At 39.1% G+C, this 21,597-nt stretch overlaps 1 protein-coding gene across 1 annotated transcript in view; it reads right to left on the bottom strand.

Annotated features, from left to right (window-relative positions):
* Positions 1–6,209: 6,209 nt before the first annotated feature.
* Positions 6,210–21,597, bottom strand: part of mapk8ip1a (mitogen-activated protein kinase 8 interacting protein 1a) — a 35,240-nt gene continuing 19,852 nt past the window's right edge. Inside the window, exons 3-12 of the mRNA XM_041796578.1 lie at positions 20,568–21,155; positions 17,346–17,927; positions 15,217–15,471; positions 15,002–15,077; positions 14,742–14,908; positions 14,547–14,653; positions 12,318–12,428; positions 11,978–12,048; positions 10,683–10,781; positions 6,210–9,771 (exon numbers count right to left, since the gene is read on the bottom strand). Coding sequence (XP_041652512.1) covers positions 9,699–9,771; positions 10,683–10,781; positions 11,978–12,048; positions 12,318–12,428; positions 14,547–14,653; positions 14,742–14,908; positions 15,002–15,077; positions 15,217–15,471; positions 17,346–17,927; positions 20,568–21,155 — 2,129 coding nt within the window. The 3' untranslated portion in view covers positions 6,210–9,698. The remainder of the gene's footprint in view (positions 9,772–10,682; positions 10,782–11,977; positions 12,049–12,317; positions 12,429–14,546; positions 14,654–14,741; positions 14,909–15,001; positions 15,078–15,216; positions 15,472–17,345; positions 17,928–20,567; positions 21,156–21,597) is intronic.

Genomic DNA, 21,597 nt, shown 5'->3' with positions numbered 1-21,597 from the left:
TATAGTCGCCATGTTTCGCGTCCTCAGTAGCTGCACACGACACTCGATAGCGGCTACGTTATGTGTTTTGTTGCTCTGATTGGCCCATAGAGATGTGACAGACAGAATATTCATCTAACCGCACTCCAAGTTTTTTTCAAAGCCTCTGCCTTTTCTGAAATGTTTCCTATTGAAGCTTTCCCAGATGGATGTGTGAAACAAATCCATCTGGCGTGTCAGGTTAGGGATGTCCAGCAGCTTTGGTTAAATAAGCTTTATCAAAAAAAATGCCCTCCGGCTTACTTTAAAAATGAACTCTTCCTGTGCCCAGGCTCAGTATACACCATAGCTTCTATTTGACTGGCTGAGTTAATATGAACAGATTAGAGTTTTTTTTTACTACTAATACCCACTCCATGCCCCATTAGTTCATCCTTAAATGCAGCATATTCTAGCTTGTTTGTGCTGCAATGTGGCTGCTTACAATACACAGTAAATGGGAGTGAATTTTCACTTGCACTGGGATAGATTCAGTGGAGCCTTGCTGCAGTTTTTCACTGAAAACAACATCCTTTAAAGTTAACGTACATTGAAGCATCACCAGACTCCACTGATAAAAAACATTATTCTGTCATATAGAGCACTGAGTTCTTGTCTGTAGTAAGATTTTAATTTTGATGCACTTTATACACTGTCTTTATGCACTGATGATGATCCACATTCCTACTTGTCTTTACACTTGTCTTCAGTTTATTTTAAATGCAACTTTTGTCTCTTCAAACAGAAGATGTGATGTTGTTAGTGTAATAATGAGACGTATAATCATGGCAAGTAGCCAGTAGCTGTGACTGCATGCTACATATACAGGAGCTGTAGTCCTTGAAGAAAGGCGACCTGGTTTGAAACACAGCCTGTGGCTCCTTTCCCATATGTCATCCCCACTCTCTCTCTCTCTCTCTCCCTGGTCTCTGACTTTCTTTACTGTCTATCTGAGGACAAAAAGCATAATACCCAGATTACAAAACATCCAGTCACATAATTTTGACATTCCTGATTAATGAATTGTTAGGAGGATCTCTGCAACTCAAAGGTACACATGCTTAAACAGGCTAACTATGATTTACACATTTAAAGTATTATAAATCAGTAAATACACCATGAATGTTCCTAGCCTTTTTAGTCAATAGATGGCAGTGTAGTGCCATTTAAATAAATACAATACAAGAAGAACTTTATTTATCCCAAGGGAAATTCAATAGTCATAAATGTTTATAGGTATGAATTAATGTAATAAAAATAGCTTATTTCACATCTACGGACGTCTCAATTAGTATCACTTTTTAGGAGAAAATGCCTGTAGAAATGTTACATAATTCACTGTGCTGGTGTTGTATTACAGTTGTCCTGTTCTCTTTCTAGAGCAGCCTTTCTCAAACTTTAGTGCCCTACAGCCCAGTTTGAGACCTGAACCTTCTCTCCACCACCAAAACCTTCTTTCAACCATAACATGAGAGTGAAAGCATTAACCTCCTCTATTTATTTATTTAACAAAGGGTTTCAAAGCAAACGTGTAGTTGTCAGAGACATTGATGCTACAAGTAAGTGTTGGCATAGTCATTGTAAATGGTCAAATCTGCACTTTCTGACAGTTTGTAGCTCTTCAACAAACAGTTCTGGCTGAAAAATGTCCAATATATGCTGCAGCATCAGATAAAAGTTCTCAGTGTTTTCTGGCCCATTGTGTTGAACTTTTCAAAGAACAGGGATTGAAATAACATTTTTCCTTTAATTTTTTTAAATACCTCTACAGTGAGCTGCTTAAGCATGACATGTAACAGCACAATTTATTTCTTTAGAATCTTTTGTTATCTGTGAAAAGACTGACATCATATGTGAAAGGTATACAACATGTATAAAGATCCTTACTCACTGTAAATAATAAAAATGAATTTGTGAGGATTTCTTTTTTTATTTCTGATATCAGACATATTTTTGATGCATATAAAATCAGGGTAAAACCATGCACAGTGTTTTTGGCCTCAGTGAGCCTCAGGAGGGCATCAGAGAGTCCCTCGACCTCAATACCTTAGTAGACTATTGTAGTGAAACTCCTTTAACATTACCAAAGCAAAATATCACTAATCTTACTCATAATTTAATCTTAGTTTGCATGTAGGAATTACAAATTAGTGATGGGAATTTCGGCTCTTTTCAGTGATCCGGATCATTTGGGTCTGCTCGGCAAGAAGAGCCAGCAATTTCGGCTCCCAAATGGCTCTTCATTCGGGTACCAGTAATGTTTCTGACCTGCCAGATTTAGCAATGTCATGACTGATTGATAAATGTGCTGGTATTTTAGTCCAATTGTGCTCAGCTTTTTGAATTGATGAAAATATCATGCTATAATATATTTTTAAATATACTGCTATATATAAATGTTATAAAACAGCTCTCAAACAGGATACGGCTTGTCTTGTTAACATAAAAGAGCCGGCTCTTTGAACCAACTCATTCACAAACAACCCATCACTATTACAAATCCAAAGTATTAAAAGACAGACCCGAAATAAGTTTATCTTTGTCCACCACAATTTTGAACTCAGTCCAGATTTTATGTCTTTGGGAGTTTAATGTAAAAAACCCTGTATATACAGTGCATTCAAACCCCCTTCACTTTTTAAAAAAATTTTCTGATGTTGCAGTTGATTAAATTAATTTTTACTCTTATTAATCTACACCCAGTTCACTATAATGACAACATGAAAACAGAATTTAAAAAAAATACAATTAATTGAAAATTGAAATTTCCCATTCACATAAGTTCTAAGTGGAGAAATGAGTGGGGAAAACACTCATGATTTTTGATTTTTTAAAACCAGATCTTGTTTGTGATTTTTGACTTTTTAAGTATTTACATTATCACACTTTAAGAAAAATGTTTTATTGATTAATTTGATTTCCACAGTCCTCCTACCAGCCACAAGGTGCTGCAAAGCACCACCATGTTTTAATAGAATTTAAGGCACCCATGCTGCTACTTTCACACTGTGCCAAATAAGTATTTGTGTTCTTAGCTGTTGTATCCAGTTTTGATAATAACCTCAGTCAATGATCTCTTCAGAATGAATCTTAGTAAGCACGCTAACATAAGTGATAGTATAATGTGTTCATAGGCCAGCTACTATGTCAGATATAAAATAAGACATTAATGATGCAGGGCTATTTTATACAACTAAATATAGGGTTTCTATAAATAAAGACTTTAAGTCAGGGGTGCTAAAGCCCGTTTAAATAAATTTCCAAGAGAGTTTTTTTATACAAAAAAAGTTGGGGGGTAGGGGGTAATTGATAAATGTGGGACTAAATCTTTAAAGACATTTGAACAAAAAAGTAACACTGACTCATGTTTTCTTCCATCACAAATATGTAAAGTAGGGGTGATAAAAATTACAAATTTAAAATCAAATCTGTTTTAGAATGATGAAAGTAAATAAACTGAGAAATGCACTGAGAAAGTGTGCAAGAAGTTCAACATTATAGATCCTGTTTAAAAAAATCAGATCTTAGGTGCACTTGTAAACGTGATTTATTGACAAGAATAACCACCATCATTATGACACGTCTGTGCATCTTCTGAGCGTCTTCATTTTACAACATTAATATCATGCGGTGTTACACCCAGGTTTTTGGTCAAACCAACAGCATACAATAATAACTCCTTTACAACCATACATACATACATACATACATACATACAGGATCTATACAGGATATATCTATGTTAATGACTCATTTACAATAGATCCCCCAGTGTTAGAATCACAAAAGTTGAATACATAAAAAGGACACTTTCTGGTGGATCAGAACTACTCCCTGTGGTACACCTCAGATGGCTGCCATGAAGATGGATATAATGTTACACAAGGACACTGAAAAGGGTTTTCCTCACTTTTAAAATTTGCCATTTTTAAATTAAAAGATCAAAAATAATTCATCCAGTCCAAAAGATTCAACTGAAAACATACCCTTCATGTCTGATGGATATCTAGTACCACTAAACCTTTTAGCAATTTAGTGTGGCGTGCATTTTTATCTCTCCTTGGCTATAAAAGCAGTCAGATCATGGTACAAAGATTTTTCCACAAAACTCCCAGCTAAGGCTCTTAAAACTTGGAACATTGCGGCTAAAGGACATATTAACAACTGTATTTACACGTTTGTTCAGTCTCACTGAAATGTTGCACTGCAATTAAATAAGTCTCTCAATAAATAACAGTTGCAGGACAGCTCCAAGGTAACTTTACAGAAACATATAAACAGCATTGAACCACAGTGACAGACTGAGGGACAAGCTTCATAAACCTGTTGAACCATGGTTATTCAGCTCTCTTTAGTTGGATTACATCATTTCACATCCATGGCAGCCGTCTAAGGTGTACAAAGTCCTATCCTTTACATAACTTCTTATGAGACTGGCTGTTGTATCCATTTCTGTTCTGTGATTGGAGAATTCAACAGTTAATACTGAGGACAGTCACTACTCACTACACCAGAAAATTAAAAAAATAGGCACTGTTTTTTTTTTTTTCTGAACACAAAACATGTCATTGTACATTTCCTTTGAATCTGCCTGCTTAAATCTCTAAATCATACACTCTAAATCCACTGCTTGTGGATATGCACCTGTTTGAATTTCAAGTCAAAAGTCCTCATTAAGATGACCTATGGCATATAATTCATAGTACGAGAGTATTTATGGTGTGGCCAGTTGTACTGCTATTGGTCGAACTGTCAGTGTGTTTACATGTACAGTCAAGGGGAGCTAAAAGGAAGAGCCCAGCCAAACTGGGGGCCCAAGGAGGTCAGCATTAAAAAGTTGATCTGTGATAACCATATTTCATTCTTAACCTTAATAGTAACCACTCTAATTAAAATAATAAAAAATGAATTTTATTTATCTCTGCTGTAGGATATAAATAGTACACAACCCTTTTCAAAATGTAAACCCCCTTTCTTAAAACAGAATTACTTTTTGTTGGTTATGTTAATAATGTGGATGGGCACACTGAACTAAAAACCATTAGGAAAGTAATGTCAGGCTTCATAGCAAAGCCATGATGTACACACATCAGGATGCCAGAAAATACAGTCAAAGAGACTGAGACAGCTTTAAAAGAAAAGAATAGAGAAAATTTGAAAAGAGACAAAAATGGGTTCAAAGTGGCAAAAAAATTGGTTGAGGTGGCCAGAGAGATGGTTAAATGTGGAAAAAAAAAAACAGCAAAGTGGCAAACCAATATCAAGGAAATGATATAAAATGTGTAAAAAAGGGCAAAAATTGCTTGAAAGTAGTAAGAAGAAGCAATGTAGATTAAAAAAAGGCAAAAAACTCGGCAACAAGTGGCAAGACACTGGCAAAAACAAGTTTAAAAAGCTGCAAAAATTGAGTTAAAGTGCCAAAAAGGGCAGAAAGTGACAAAATGGGTTTAAAGTGGTAAAGAGAGGTGGCAACAATTAGCAATGTAGCAAAAAAAAAGTGGCAAAAATGAGCAAAAAGTGGCAACACAGTGACAAAAGTGGGCAAAGAAAGTAAAACATCGGTTCAAAGGGGTAAAAAAAAAAGTGTCTCAAATATGTCCAAACTTCACTGCTCTGTATGTTACCAACACATCCTGCTCTTTGGTAGCTACTAATGAGATAAAACCAAAATCCCACTGGTGGCACAAACATGGCTTCAAGAAGGGTTGCAACATGGCAGCTGCTCTGGTAACAAACAAAAGCAATTCCCTGTGCACTGTTCTGTGATGTTCAAATTCTTGATCTTAAGGCTACTCCAATATTTGGGCAAATTGGTGCTAGCAGGACTAGCTTAAATAAAACACTGCAGCTACAGCAGGAGTGACTGTGGTGTTAAGTGTATTTGTTTCTTGTCACACTATTGAGCTCAAATCAGATGCCTGCTGCTAGAGGCAAGAATGATGAGAGCATACAAGTGAGGGAAAATCTAAACATTTGTCCAAAAGACATTAACATCCACCTAAAAATGAGGATCATGGCATTAGTTACATATACTTTTCAGGATTTACTACTATAGGCAAACATGTTTACATGGTCACAGGATGCCTTGATGTAAAAAGTATTGATCGGTGCAGCTTTACGTCTGGTGTTTATGGACAGAGTGAGTGGAAAATGATTCTCTGTCTCTGTCCAGCAAAGGCTGATGGTGTGAGTTAGTTTAGGTTTAGTCTTCAATAGCCAAGTTTCATCTTTATTTCAGATGCATTTAACACAAATAAATCCGTCTTTCTTCATTTGACCCTGACTTTGTTCTGAGATTTAAGCAGGTGATGCAAAGGAAATGTAAGCTAAAAAAGTGCTGAGGACAGACTCAGACATGACAGCACAGTGATCCACCATCCTCCCAGTCTGTTGTTTTGCACACATACTAAATTGCACAGCGTCATTTGGGCCTGGTTATTACACAGAGTTAAAGGAATCATGTCTTAGCTCAACCAGAGAAACCCTGCATGAGACCACATAATGGAAGAAAAGGAACATTAAGCAGCAAAAAGAGAAATGAGGCACCTTCACAGCAACTCCAGCGCCTTCAACAGTAGATTGTCAAGTCTCTGGGTTTTAAGATACAGATATATACTCTAACATTTTTTTTAAAAACATCTTTCTGTCCTCATCTGTGCAAAGAAATGAACAGATTCATTTGTTCATTGTGTATCTTCTACAGCATTGCCTTTTGTACTGAAGGGGGATTATTTTCAATGTTAAAAGCCCTTTTTTACTAGGTTAAGGATGAAGCTAATTTAAAGACAGAACATTTACCTCATTTTGTTAAAATGCAGGCTTCTATTTGTTCTGTATCCTATCTTATTTCTAGTTCAGTGAATCCAGAAACCTTCTGTTGTTCTGAGTTAACCACACAAAACAGCTCAACACAGCAATCAAAAGCTGTGTTCAAACCAAAAGTGAAGCTTTTTTTGTCTGGAATCATACAGATATCTACGTCAATGCATTTCCACAAATCACACAAATACACACATTATTTGTATGATCATGTGAGTTGAAAAAATGCACTTTAGTGAGGAAGTTGTGTAAAACTGTTGTAAAAGCCTCTTTAACTGTGTTGATGCCCCGATGCTACAAAAGAACACATGATATAACCTCAAAAACATGTCACAATTGTTTGCTTTCCTCTTGCAGAGCACACTGAAATGCACAAGAAGTTACTGTAGCACATGTGTGCTGTAATGAAGAATTTTTCAGATGGAAAGATCCTTTGTAGGCTCTCTGATCGGCCTGCTAACCCACCAATCAGAGCACCCCCTCATAGAAACCACTGCCAGGCTTCTTCTGGCTTGGCAAAGTTTTACCCGGGCCAAGTTCATTTGTACCCCTAACATGGTCAAAAGTCATACTTGGGTAGTCTGCAAGAACAACATCCACAGTTAAATGTGGATATCGTTATCGTTGTCTTAATCCCAAACCCCTAACCCTAACCCTTACCCTTGTAATCCAAGTATTTTTTATTTTTGGATTCCACACTATGGACAACCCTACTGGCAGTACAACCCACTGACAGTCACAAGAATGCTAACATATACTTGAAGATGTAATGGTAATCTTAAGTAGCTTTAACTGTACTCAGTAGCAAAAAATGCTTATGTTATAAAGCCAACATGAGAATTACGTATTGTTGATGTTAGTATTGTAATGCCAACTATGTGTGCCACTTCTCTGTAAGAGCAGGGCTGGACAAAATGTAATTTGGTGTCTTTTTAAGGTAACAGATGAGCCCAGCTTACAAACAGGTATCAATATATAGTCAAGTGCATACGTTTTAGGCATGTAGGGCACTGAGGATTCATCAGGAAGCCTGATCTGGTGGCCAGAGTCAAGCTCAACAGTGTCGCTTTTACACTCTGGTAATAAGCTTGGAGACCGCCGGTGGTTTCTGGACCCTTGGAAGATCCACAGCACAACCAGGGACCTGTGGCAACCCTACTACTCGCCCCGACAGTACCCTAAGCCATTCTACTCGCCACACCCACCCCTTACTTCTAAAAGTTCATTTATGCTCTACATTTGAAATGCTCATGGATACAGATGGACCTTTCTGTCCGTACACTGCATCTATTTTGTGGTTTTTTAACCATTATCTCAAAGCTTACGGGTATGGCTGAAGCGTTGCAATATCATTGTTGATCATGGGGGCAGTATTTAGCATTGTGGCCAACTGTTCAACTCAGAGCAGCAACATAAAACAAAGAAGAATCATTTGAAATAAGGCAGAACTTAATCAAGTTCTCAGCGAAAATATCCCAGAATGAGTAAGTTGTAAGAAAGTAAACCTATCAATGATGTAAGCTCCCCCAGGCACAAAGGCAGATAACTATAAGAGCAGAGCTGAGCAGAGGACAGACCGTCATTTCTATGGGCAGACAGAGCAGCATTAAAGAAGCTCTGTAAGAGACAGCAACCTCTATTGGATTTGTTTTTCAATGTCCACTCTAATAAAACAGATGCATGTCAGTATGGGGACAATGACAGTTAAAAAAAATTAAAAACATCTATTTTCATATACAAATAGAGCATAAACGAGCCTTAAAGATGTGGACTGTGTTATTTTTCTAACATTACTTTCCTATGCCCCTGGTAGTATGCAAGGACATCCAGAGCATGACCACAGTCGTGTCAATCCTTCTTCCTGCCTGATGCCGATATACTCACATCTACACCTTACTTTGGCCTCAACTTTTGGCCTGAACATGCCTTAAAATTCTGCACAATACTGTCGGTAACCCAAAGTAGCCAGAAGAATAAATAAAGGTGATCCAGGACTAGAACTTTAAGAAGAGGATACAATCAAGAACTTTGTGAGGCTGTAAAGTTGTTTCACTTTTGGTATGAACACATTTCTAACATTCAGCCAGCTCACGTACCATTTACTTTCAAAAAGTGCTGAACATTTACTTTTTTTGTGTTTGATCTACATCAATGTTAGATCTACGCATAGAAATTCAGTTTGCGCTCTGGAAATGACCATAAATGAGGGTACTGGTATCAGGTTTGAATTGTTCTCAGCTTTAGGTCTTCAGCTTACTAAATAGCTAGTCATAGATGGACATGGTAAAACATAAACCAAGTCCAGACTTTAAATTTCTTATAAAATATTGATCATCTGTCATGAATTTTGTTGACATTTGAATTAGCTCTACGGAGAAATCCTAGTGGCTTTGATTGCTATGCATTTTAACATTTCTTGCTGGTAAAAAACTCATTTTTCATGATGAATTTTTCCTAACTAGTCTCAAGCTCACACGTGATGCCACAAACATTCTGTCAGTAAATTACCTCCATCCTCCTGAAGGCTATCCCTACTATTTTACATCAGATGTTGCTTGTTAATCACATATGAGTCATTTTAGCTCATAAAATATATCAAGTATTTGCATTTGTGTTTGGGTAGGTCTATGTTACATTTGCTGTCATTGTCAAGAACATCTTTATCTGGTCCTATCCATCCAAAGAGGTATTTATATTGTGACATGGCCAAAGGAAGGGAAAGCTTGCTGTATCACTGGATGCCGCTAAGAAAACAAATCCACCATGCACGAAGATATATCTGTGATCCAGTTTGTGGTGTAAGACCGGGCTTACATGCACATAGTGAGTATTCAGTACATAGAGTGAGAGGAGGACAGGTGTTATTCAATGAAGATGTCTTCAGTGGGGCAGGAATAACCAATGTTTTCCTTGTAATACTGCTGGAAGGCCTTCCTGTTGGACAGCAAAGAAGACAAACAGAACAAAACATTAAAGGGAAATTCTGCTGTTTTTCCTAAGGAACCATGGCCTAGTTTAATAAAGAAAAGGTGTGAGTTGAATTGATTTTCACAAAATAAACTTTCCCACACAATCACTTCAATTACAAAAAAAAAAAAAAAAAAAAAAAGCTGACTCCATGTAGAATAAAATGGGCATTTTTGATCAACCCCTGCCTTTTATAAACGTCTTTACATTGTTCACTGTAGCCAATTGGATCCAAGTTATCCTTAAAACACTGAAGACTCAAAAATACACAAATAAACTTTGTAGTCTCAGCAGCGGTACATTGGAAATGTTCTTGTTCTGTATAGTAACATTAACAACTTTGTCAACACTTGTTTTTGTTGGTGTTGTATAAATAAAGTTATTACTATTGGATTAAAATTCCAGTACTCTCAAGGATATCAAGCGTCCATATGAACCCTGTATTTATGGTTTAAATGAATCATTTCTTAAAAGTCTCTTAAGCTGAGGAGCAGTAAGCTCTTAGGCCCACTGTACTGACCTCTTTAAAAAGTCATTAATATCCAGAGAGGTGCTGAGTCAGCAAAAGCTGAGCTGTTTTGAGTTTCTGTCCCTTCTAATGCTGCAGTCACCATAAAGTGAATGAATCTGGGTGTTTATTAAGTCTTTCTAGTTCAGGAAAAAGGTTCTGAGATGTTTATTTTTGAGTTTTGTGTTTCCATTTATAAAATACAGGAAGTAAATTTGTTGTGGTTGGAACTATGAAAAGTAACAAATGTTACACTGCATTTAAAAACAATAATAAGATTCATATTTTATCCTGCATAACCCACACAATTAAATATTAACACAATTAAAATACAAAACAGAAATAATGAAGAGATTACTGAAGGTCTTACCCTACAGACACAGCCAGAGGATACAATGACGTGTCTGACATCATCACATGACAAGCAAAGCGCTGTTGGTCTGGATGCTTGGTGATGAAGCCAAAGTACCTGCAGAACAAAAGTGGACTTATTAGACAAAGCACCTCACTTAGAAAAATGTATGTAACCTGACATGCCAGATAGACTGTTCCATATATCCACTGCATGGATATATTTCACATTCATCTGGGAAACCTCCCTGTAAAGCCACATTATGTATTAATGCCGCATTATGTAATAACCCTAACCATACCACTTAGTGTGGGCTCCAAGTTATGCCCTTCCCAACTACCTTGCCCTAACTCTAACCGCTTAGTGACTTATGCCTAAACCTACCCCCCCTTCAGGGCTCTAGACTAAACACCTACCCTACTACCTTGCCCTAACCCTAACCACTTAGTGGCTCAGAAAATGCAGCGTTATTACATGATGGATGGAAAATGTATTACATTATTACATAATGCGGCGTTATTATATAATGCGGCACTACACTCCCATACAAAGCATTTGGTAAGGGCAGGACTTTTCAAAAAATCCTGGAAGGCAATTGGGTGTGAATGATCTGTCTGTCCTATTCATTACGGGCCAATCAGAGTGACAAGACAAAATGAGAAAAAGGCACGCGCAGCTCAGTAACCTAAGCTTGAAAGGCTGGCACTGCCATAGTCTATGAACAGAAGAGCTTGTTGGTTGATAAAACTCATGCCAAGGCCGGTCTGAAGAAGTGCAAAAACAGCTTCTCTGCTAAGAGAAGCTTTTACTGTTGCTCTTTGCTCTTATTCTAACAAATAAATGTAATCCAGTTCTGATAAACTACTGCTATACTATAGCTCCACCCAAGCTAATCACTACACCGGCAGCAGCCATTGCTATCAGCTTCCAGTGCACCCAAACCCCGCCCGTAGCTATTACCTTGTTCTGCTCAAATAATGCCGACTGTTCTGGTCCATTTTTGTATGAATTCAACAACAGTGGATGCTCTATGTGATGATGTTGGTGCATGGCGTGTCCGTGCTCAGGCTCTGGATGCGTTGAGCAGTGTGAGTGTGGGCCAAAGTGGGGCTGGACAGGGGGTCAAATGGCCTTAGCATGGTACGGGTACAGATTGCCTAGTGTGAATGCGGCCTTAAACTCACATTTGGAACAGGCTAGATTGACACGAGTGCACATGATTACATCATAAGAATGGTTGTCCGATGGCATCAGAAATCAAAACGGGAGGGGTAGATCCATAGATTTAAAATCCGATCAGATTTTGGGCTTACTTGCTGTGTTTTGGGTGACAGCCACAGAAGGAGATGTTCTTCAACTGAAAGAAATGGGAACACTGTTCCCCCTGTCGTAGACAAACACAGAAAACAAAAGTGTATTTGAGGGTTAGAAAAATACAGTAAGGTCCTGCATTGTGGCTCTGTTCTGTTATATTCAAAACTAATACTACAGCAGTAGTAGGCATGCTTATTACTCTTTTTGGCATTTAAAAAAACATTAATTATATATCATTATTTATTTAAGCTTGTTGATCTGAACAACAAGCATGTCTGGATTTTGGAGGCTACGGCACTAAAAACCCAAATGACTGAAACAGAGAAGCAGTGAACTCACCCTGTGTGCAGAGTGACACTGGTCCTGGACTGTGATCTTTATGCCCTTCACACTGACATCCAGCACACAGTTTGGGGGAGGCTGACCTGCCGACCGCCTGTTACACGCCACCTGGAATTTAAAGTCACATCAGCGGAGCAGACTACAGTGTTAGGGTTTGGCTGTCCTCCGTTGGGAGTAGCTCAAACAAGCTGCTGTCTCATCATTTTTTTATTTCAAACAAGGTTTACTGTGTTACTGTTAGCTGAGTTTGAAAGTAGGCCATTAATGGGATGTATTTTTGAAAGGCTTCGATTAAATAGTTACTCTATTGTCCCTTCTGGGAAATTCATTTTCACAGATTCTGTACACACAGGTATGAAACGCATTACATATATTGGCACACAGCAGAGAAAGAAGAACTTGAAGAACCTGAGACTGAATTTATCTTGATTTATTAAAAAACTAATTTGAATTTTGGTGAAACTGTTGGAGGAGAATGTTGAAAAAAACATGCATAGAATCTGGCTCACTTTTTATGCAATTCAAACCAGTTTTCCAGCATGACTATCAGTGAGACTTTCAGAAAAAGTGATTACTTTTTTTGTGGCAGAGTAATGCTAAAAGATAGCAGAGGAACAGAAATACATCACATTGCAGTACTATCTTAATTTTTCCCAATTAAATGTCACTGTTTGATGCTTCTTTCAGTAGGAACATTTTCTCCTGGAAGGTCATTATAGTAGACAGTAGAAAGGGTTTTAAAATGGAAGAGACAGACATTGGAGAATAACACATAGAAAAAAGCCATGGACTGGACTTAAATGCACTACAGTGTATGTACATGAGTCTGATGGACATAAACACTCAGCTACCAGAGGCTGTGATGATGCAACTGCTAAATCAGACAGTTTTTAAGCTAATTAATGAACCCAGTTTAGGACTGTGATGAATAAATACATTGTGCAAACACCTAATCAGTATCAAGTAGCAAACTAAGTTTATTTCACATTAAGCAGCTGGACTTAAACCTCTTTACCACATTCAGGAGAAAGAGCATCCACCAGATCTCACCATGTTACTATCCTGTCTGCCCTATGATGATCATTTCACTTCAGGGATCAATAAAAGTCCATCTTATTTTACAAGCTACATCAAGTTAAGAGTAAAATGTAAACTGTGATGCAAAGTGAGAGTGTGTCCATTACACTCTGAGCTTAAGTAGCCGGCTCTGTGCTGTAATGTCCTTATACAGGATTAAAACTCAGTGAAGGATTTCGAGAAAACTCAGGGTTGAGCTCCAACACACACAGCTCCACCTCTCACTTAAAACTGATTATAAGCTGTCTTTTTGTGAGCAAACAAGGCAACTGGAGGTTTTGGAGGCCATTTCTATTAAATCATTGGTGTAAAGAGAAAGGTACATAAGTTAATGACAATTTAATGCACTCTTAAAAAATATATAAAAACATGTCTATGTCTGTACTTAGACTCAGGTATGCAAAATGAGGCATTATGTCACCTCATGTGATCTTTTGACAGTTGTGTAGTTGTGGTCTGGTAGGGGAAAATGGGAGAAAAAACCTTTAAAATGCATTGCCTTTAAAATAAACCAGTAAACAACAACAGGATATAAGACAGTTAACAGTATAGGATATCAGGCATCACAAGCACTGATAAGAGAGATAATATCCCAGAGAATATCTAAACTCTATCGCCAAAATTATTCTTTGGGAGACTGCAGTGACATTTGATCATCATACCAAACTGATTCATCCTTCGAACCTCAGCATCAAATATTGAGTGTACAGAATTAGTTCAGGCAGGCCATGGAGTCAAGCACTGCCATAAAATCAAGATCTGCTGATCTCATGCAAGCCCTCATCAGCTGACGGCCAGCTGATTTGCTCTAAGCACGCTACTGGTTAATTGCACTTATGCTGCCATATGTAAACTGCTCTAGCCTGACTATGCTTTGCTGCTCCCTCTGCAGGCTACTTTTTGCAACCCTCCTCCACCCTAGCTCCTCCTTTATGCTGCATACAAATTAATCAATGTCATTCTGTTGTCATTAATGCCTGCTCTGCTCTGGACTTACTGCTGCTTCTTCTCTTATCATTTGTTACACAGATTGAACATCATTGATCATGATTTTAATTTTTGGTTATGAATAATGTTTAAACAGCTTTAAAGGTCTGAGACTCTATCAGTAACCTAAAAGCTGTCTGAACAGTCTCTGTTTTGAGGTACCTTGTGCATTGCAGCACACAGCACATCATTCCCTGTGTGGATGGGGACCTGAACTGAACCCAAGAACCGCACCACGAACTGCTCCATCCAACCATCTCTCTGGACGACTATGAGGAAGAAGAAAGGAGGAAAACATGTTTAACTATGATATCTGTAGGTTGGTGGTATTCTCTTCTCACGGGTCATTTTATTTACCTTGTTCACTGTCTTTGGCCACCTTGACAGCGTAGAAGGCAGGGAATATTCCAGTAGCTCCAGTCCTCATGTTGTAACCCTGACACCACAGGTCTTCACACTGGTTCAGCACCAGTACAGGGTCATCTGTTTCCAGGTGAAGCTCATCTGCATGCCTAGGGACAAACCTGAAAAAGGAAGAAACAAGAATATTCAAGTCAATGTGAAACCTGTGTATTTAAACATGCTGTAATTTGTTAGGAATATTGGCAGATGCTAACCTGTAGGCAGCTCTGTGGCTTTGCTCTCTCTCCACTCCATCCAAAACACAGGAAAACATGCCAAATGATGCTGCACCTGTAAGACACAGCATCAAAATAATTCAGAACACATTCAGATTAACACTAGGTATGATGTGCTCAGATGGAGAATTTTCAAAGGGATTTTTTTATCTAGACCTTATGACTTAAAATGACAGGCCAAGGGATGAGCAAACCTGTGGCACTGTAATTGCTGCCTTTATTGGTGAATAAGTTGAGGAACTTCTTGCTCCTAGAAGCTTCTTTTCCTCCGTTAGACTCTTCTTCCTCTGAGGTGATGGTCGAGATTACTTTGGACTGCTTGCAGATTCTAGCCACAACTTCCCTCCGTCTCTTTACCTCCTCTTCCCTCCTCCTCCTCACATCTTCTTCCCTCCTTCTCAGGTTTTCCTCCTCCTCATGTCTCCTCTTTTCATCCTCTTTCCTCCTGTCTTTAAACAAACAACAAGAAAAAAATGAAATGATGCAAATAGAAGCAGTAAAATTGTTTTTTATCTTTACAGTGTAAAGTTGGTTTACAGAATGTGTTCATTTGACTTTAGTTTAGTTAGCCAAACACGGTTTTATTTTGTGTTTAATCATATGGGAAATTATACGTCATAGACGATCACTAACAGCAACTACCAGATAAACAATACGCAACTTCTATTTATTTTATTTTGGTTATGTGCCACTACCTGGTACCTGGTCTACTTGTCTTGATTCTATATGATTTTTTTTTACCTTTAGGGATTGTACCTGGTATTCTTTAGTATCACCTCTGATGAGGTTCCAAGCGGGCTGGGCTGGTACTAAGATGGGACCTCAATACTCTGCAACAGCATTTTGTCTTGTGGCTTGAACCTACCACTGAAACATTAAGTTACTTGTTTAAGTTGCTGTGTCAAGGATTAAAAACACAGACTGAGAACCAGGAATGAAGTACACTTGTTTTAGATGTCACAGCAGTTTCCTGTAGCTGCACTATCACAATGCTGTGTCATTGAGGCGGTATCAAAAAAGTACATACATCCTTACTAAAAGTGACCAGAGGTGCTGACTGGACTCTTTTGTGACGACTTCTCTTTGGCACATTATGCGTTGGAAAGACTGTGTCTCTACTGCTGACATTCTCAGAGCAGGGATAGGAAGGGTCAGCTGCCTGGTACGTGAATGGCAGCTGCACTTTTATGGGCACCTGGCAGGCACGCCAGGCCTGCTTGCATACTGGGTTCCCAGGATGGGGGGGCTGGTCTAGACGCTGGGGGCTTGCATCATGTAGGGGGGCGGCTGGGAGAATACCTGGAAAGATGGGGCATGGGTCTGGTGCAGGCCCGGAGGATGTCCATCAGGAGGCCTAAACAGTACGGGGCCAAGACTGACACGGCAAAAGCATGTTTTGTTAGCCTTTAAACTTTATTATCTCCTGCTTTTAGAGAATATGAATTTGCTGGTATTCTGTCACAGGAACTGTCAAATGTTTCATGTGTTAGGTAGGATCCTCTTGGTTTCTTTTGTCCCACCTGTGCATTTCATATGTTCATGTATACCTTTGTCTTATTTCTACGTTAGAACTAAGAACTGGCATATGCTCCCACACTGTACCTGACCTGACTAATACTGAGAAAAGGCTAGCTTGGTTGATCTAGTCTAGCTGGTACCCCAAGCTGAAATCTGCAGACTGCAGATCAGTTTTACTTTAATTGGAATGTTAACATTGCCAACCAGTTGCATTTTTGTTGCAAGCACAGACTAAATAAAAAGAGTACAAAAGAATGATAAAATCATGTTGTATGCCAATTTGTTCAGTATCTAAAGCACTTCTGTTTGGGATCACAGGGAGCTTGAGCTAACATGATTGTGAATTGACTGATGAGCATGTTTTGAACTTTGGTAGGTACTGTAAATGCCCTGTCTTCCTGTGAGAGCATGCAAACCTGGAGCAGAAAGGCTTCCTGCCAGCCAGGGATTTAAGCAAGGATTTGATGCTTCTAGTAGCAGACACTGCAGTCTGCTCTAAGCCCTTACAGAAAATGCATTCAGTTGGGTGAGACCTATGTAGTAAAATAAAGACTACATTTTGTTGTAAAATCTAGTAATTGGTGTTAAACGGTTTTGATCGTTTCAATCTACTTTGTCATTAACCACAACTGATCAGTAAATGGGAGAGTCAAGTAATTAAAGTCAACCAGTGCACTTAGGTTTGTACAGAGAGAAGTGTAAAAGAAATCTCCGAGTAGATTTTTAACCATTACGTTTTGACACGTAATGCTGCTGTGTGAAAGGCTTGGGCTTCTCATTGAAAAAAAATTGTCTGCATCATTACCTTCCTGCTTTTCTTTCTCTCTCCTCTTCCTCTCTTCCTTGTACTCTGGGTCTTCCTCCTCGTTGGCTGACTGATAAACCGTCTCTGCATCGCTGTCATCGTTGTGCTCGTTTAAACCATGGAAGCAGTCCTTGATGCTGATCAGCTCCAATTGAGCATGTTCATCGACCACCAGAGTGTATTTAACAGAGTCATAGTTTAACCCTGCTGAAGCTTCACTCTTTGGTACAGTCTGAGCAGCCGCACACTCTCCCTGAGTGAGTTTGGTGCGATTCACCTCAGAGTTATTCTCACTTCTCCCTCTTCCTGTAAAGACCTCTGACTGTTTACAGTCCATCTCTGTGTTTTTGTTGCCGTCAAAGAGGCGGGTTGGACCATTCTGGATGTTCATGCAAGGGGTGGGATCTCCTTCACCCTCCTCCTCACTGATGTCAGGGTTGGTGCGGTTGGATAGAGACGGATTCAGGGGTCCTGGTGGGGGGCCCTCTGTGTCTGAGCTGAGGGACATTCTATTTGAGCCTCCCTCGCTGCTGGATCGGGAGAGGGCCGGAGGGTTGTCCTGGGTTCTGTCATGGTTTTGGCCTAGGAATAGAAAATTTAACAGCAGATGAGTATAAGCAGTCACAGCATGGCCCAAAATGTATTAAAGAGTTTCAGGTGTAAAATGTGGATCCATCTAAACTGATTTCATTAAGATAAAGGCCCCTGGTAAGGTATTTCTTTTTAATGAGATGGACATTTAAAAAAAAGCATGCATTATCTGTGATATCCATGCAGACTCCTGAAAACCTTTCTAATGTTTTAATGTCAACACAAAACTTCCATGCTAAATCTACAGGTGTCATGATAGCATAGTTTACCCATACCCTGTCGAAGCAGCATAAGTCATTATGTCATAATAAACACTTTGTGGCTAACTTGGGGTCCTTTCAGATACAGCCCTCTTAAATTCCTTGATTTTTTGGTTATGTAAGGAAGCGCACCAACTTGCATTGTGACACATCAAACCTGCTTGGACGCTGTAAGGACGGCCTGGTGTGAGTGCACCCTGAAAGTTTAATACATTGCTAGTCAAAATTAAATGATGTTGATACCACTGAAACAAAAAAGATGAGAGAATTTCAGGTATTCAATCATCAATGTTTGTAGGCAAATTGGAGGCCAACTGTGGCTCAGTCTGTCATCTCTCTGTTGTAGGGTCGAGGATTTGATCCCCAGCTCCTGCACTCACATGTCAATGTGTCCTTAACTAAGACACTTAACCCCAAGTCGCTCCCACTGCTGCGTCAGTGGCGAGTGAATGAGTGAGTGAATGGGATTAGTTAATACTGATGGCCACTTTACATAACCACTATAGCCATCAGTGTGTAAATGTGGAGTGAGTATGTATTAATGTGTGACCTCTGTGTTGTAAAAAGTGCTTTGAGTTGCCATAAAACTAGAAAAACATGATGCAACATCAAGTCCATTAACCCTTATAACTGCAAAAAAAGCATTAGCATATTTGAATCCATACCTCTTTGACACACCTTTCTTCTGAAAAAACAGGTAGTCTGTTTAAGCTGTGGGACTTTCAATAGGACTGGTTATTAAAATAATAAAGAATGTACTGGAAAATGACTTAAAACCCCTCGTTCCTAAAACATAAAGGTATGGAACATTTGGATGCTAGTACTTCAATCAGCAGCAGCCATAATAACACAGACTTAGAGCCCTGCCTCTTACAGTAGTTGAACATTTAGGAACTTAACAGCAAAATATTTTTCTCAGGAAGCAGTTAAGATTAATCCAGAGACAAAATAGTATTATACTGGATCTACACTGGTTTGATGAATACAGAACACACATAATTGCTATTTTCTCTCTGTGTCTCCTGGTGTATGAAGAGGATGTACTTTTCTCACACATACAGTTTTTCTCAGCAAGATAACAGAGGAAAATTTGATGAGTTTGAGTTTTTTAAACAAGGACACCACCGCGGTGCCAAAAATACACAAGAACATATGGACTAGCTCAAACCTATCCCTTTACAACCACATATTTCATCTAGGACACTCAGATTCACAGAACTGTTGCTTCCGGCTGTCCCAAGGTCTCAAAAATGAAACTCTGGGGGATCGAGCCTTTCAGCAGCCGCATCAAAGCAGCTTGGGCTCTCCCCATCACTGCCTGCTTTTTAATCCAACCTCAAAACACGCTTTTGTTCCTTGGCTTTTTATTTGGCATGAGAGGTGTCTTTATTCAATCCCCATTCTGTTCCTGTTGGTCTCAATATTTTTATTGTTGTTAAAGCTGCAAATAATCCTTTATTTTGAAGTTGATTATAACTACATAGTGTAATTTTGAATCCATTCTGAGGAAAATGGTCTTCAGTGTTTGAGTTATTAAGTTCAACTCTGTAAAGATGTTCATCATGCCCCCTGCCAGAGCATTAAGACAGATATTTTAGTTGTGTTTGGATGTTACCTGTTATACAGTGATCCCTGCTGGGGTTTTTTGCTGATGTTTCTAGTGAAATGTTCTTTTTGATGTGAGACACATCTGCACCATGAGTGAAGCTGTCAACTGAGTTAGGGTTCCCAGTGACTTAAGGAGTCCCTAAAGGATGCATAGTGCATCTGTTTTCATTAGCATTCATTACCTTGCTATGAGGTTGACTCTCTTGCCAGAGGAGACCCTCCTAGCCACAGATTTATTAGAGTTACTGCAGCTCTGTCAAATTGTCAAATATTCAACACTGTTAAAGGTGTAGCTCGACTATATGTAGTGTGGAGAAATATAACAATGCATGAGTTAAATTAAAACTATGGATTTTCTGTGTATTTCAGAGAGAGAGAGAGATTAGAGAGGTGTGACTTTACCTGCTGAACAACCTGGTTGGAGATCTATTTTCTTGTTGTTCTTGCCACTAAGGAAAGTTCATATTTTACTGTATGACTCCTCAGTAGCTACTCAGTACTTAAAGTCAACTTTAAATGAAATACTTTTACTTTTCCTTGAGTAGATTTGAACAGCAGTACTTTTACTTTTACTTAAGTAAATTCTGACCAGATTTACTGTACTTTTACTTGAGAATAGACCACTAATTTTTCCACCTCTGTCATATTCACAGATTGATTTCAAGGGTCTGAAAAGCTACTTTAAAAGCAACCCAGCTCTCCCCTCTATCCTTCCTTTAGTACCCGTGGACCCCCACCCTAAACTCCACAGGTGGTTCCTTACCTTGGTCTTGGGTCTTATCCTGCTTTCTTGGTGCTACAGGCGTCCGTGGGACCACCATGGCTGGCAGATAAACCTCCTGGTTACACAGCATGTTATTCAGCTTGATTCCTCCTCCTCTGTTAGCCCCTTTAGTGGCTAATTTTCCTTTCCCACTGACCCCTTTGGTTTTCAGTCCATTTGTCTCTTTTGGCCTTTGATGTCCATTCTTCTCCTTCTCTTTCGCCCTGGACTCCTCACACAGTCTCCCTCCTTTTTTCTCTTCCTTCCCTGCAGTCACTCCGTCCTTCCCTCTGAGGTCTCCCAGGATTCTCTCTTTCATTGTTGTGGCTCCTCTTCCTCCTGCTTTACCTACTCCTCCTCCAGCTGCTTTCCTCTGACTCCTTTGTGTGCTGGTGGGATTACTGTGCGTGCCTCCAGACCCTTGTTTTTCCTGTGGTCGAGCACGTGTGTCTGCAGCGGCAGCAGCAGCCTGAGTGTTGCTTTTTCCATTAGCTCCATTGGCAGTGGGTGGTTTTGGGGCAGGGCGCCGCGTGCTGCGTCGGACTTTGTCCTCGGGTTTTGGTTGGATATCAGGTGGTGTGAGGTCTCCTTTACACACAAGGAACAAACAATAATATCAGATTATGTGTTAGGCAACCAGATGTAAGTGCAGGGATTATCAAAATAGCAAGGAGTAAGCAGTTTATCTTTGCAGGAGCAGAGGAAAAATCCACACAAGATTCATTTCAAATTATCTAAGAACACTTCACTTATGACATAGTTTGATTATACAGAATGTGTTTTGTAAGCCTGTCTGGACACTGGTCTGGTAGGCTGAGCTGTGTGTTATGTGGTGGCTTTTGTAACGTTTACTTCAGTCTTAGGAGATTTTGATCTGAACCCCTGCATCAACACTTACATTTCTTTTTCAGTTGAGAAATATGTTTCCCAAATTTCAAAATCTCAGTCCTTTGCTGATAATTCGGAGTCTAAATCTCATTACAAAACATTTTTAGCTACAATTTAATCTTTGAGGCCACATGTACATGAT

Source organism: Cheilinus undulatus, linkage group 9 (genome assembly GCF_018320785.1).
Source record: "Cheilinus undulatus linkage group 9, ASM1832078v1, whole genome shotgun sequence".
Taxonomy (NCBI): domain Eukaryota; kingdom Metazoa; phylum Chordata; class Actinopteri; order Labriformes; family Labridae; genus Cheilinus; species Cheilinus undulatus.
This window is presented reverse-complemented; position numbering and strand designations above follow the sequence as displayed.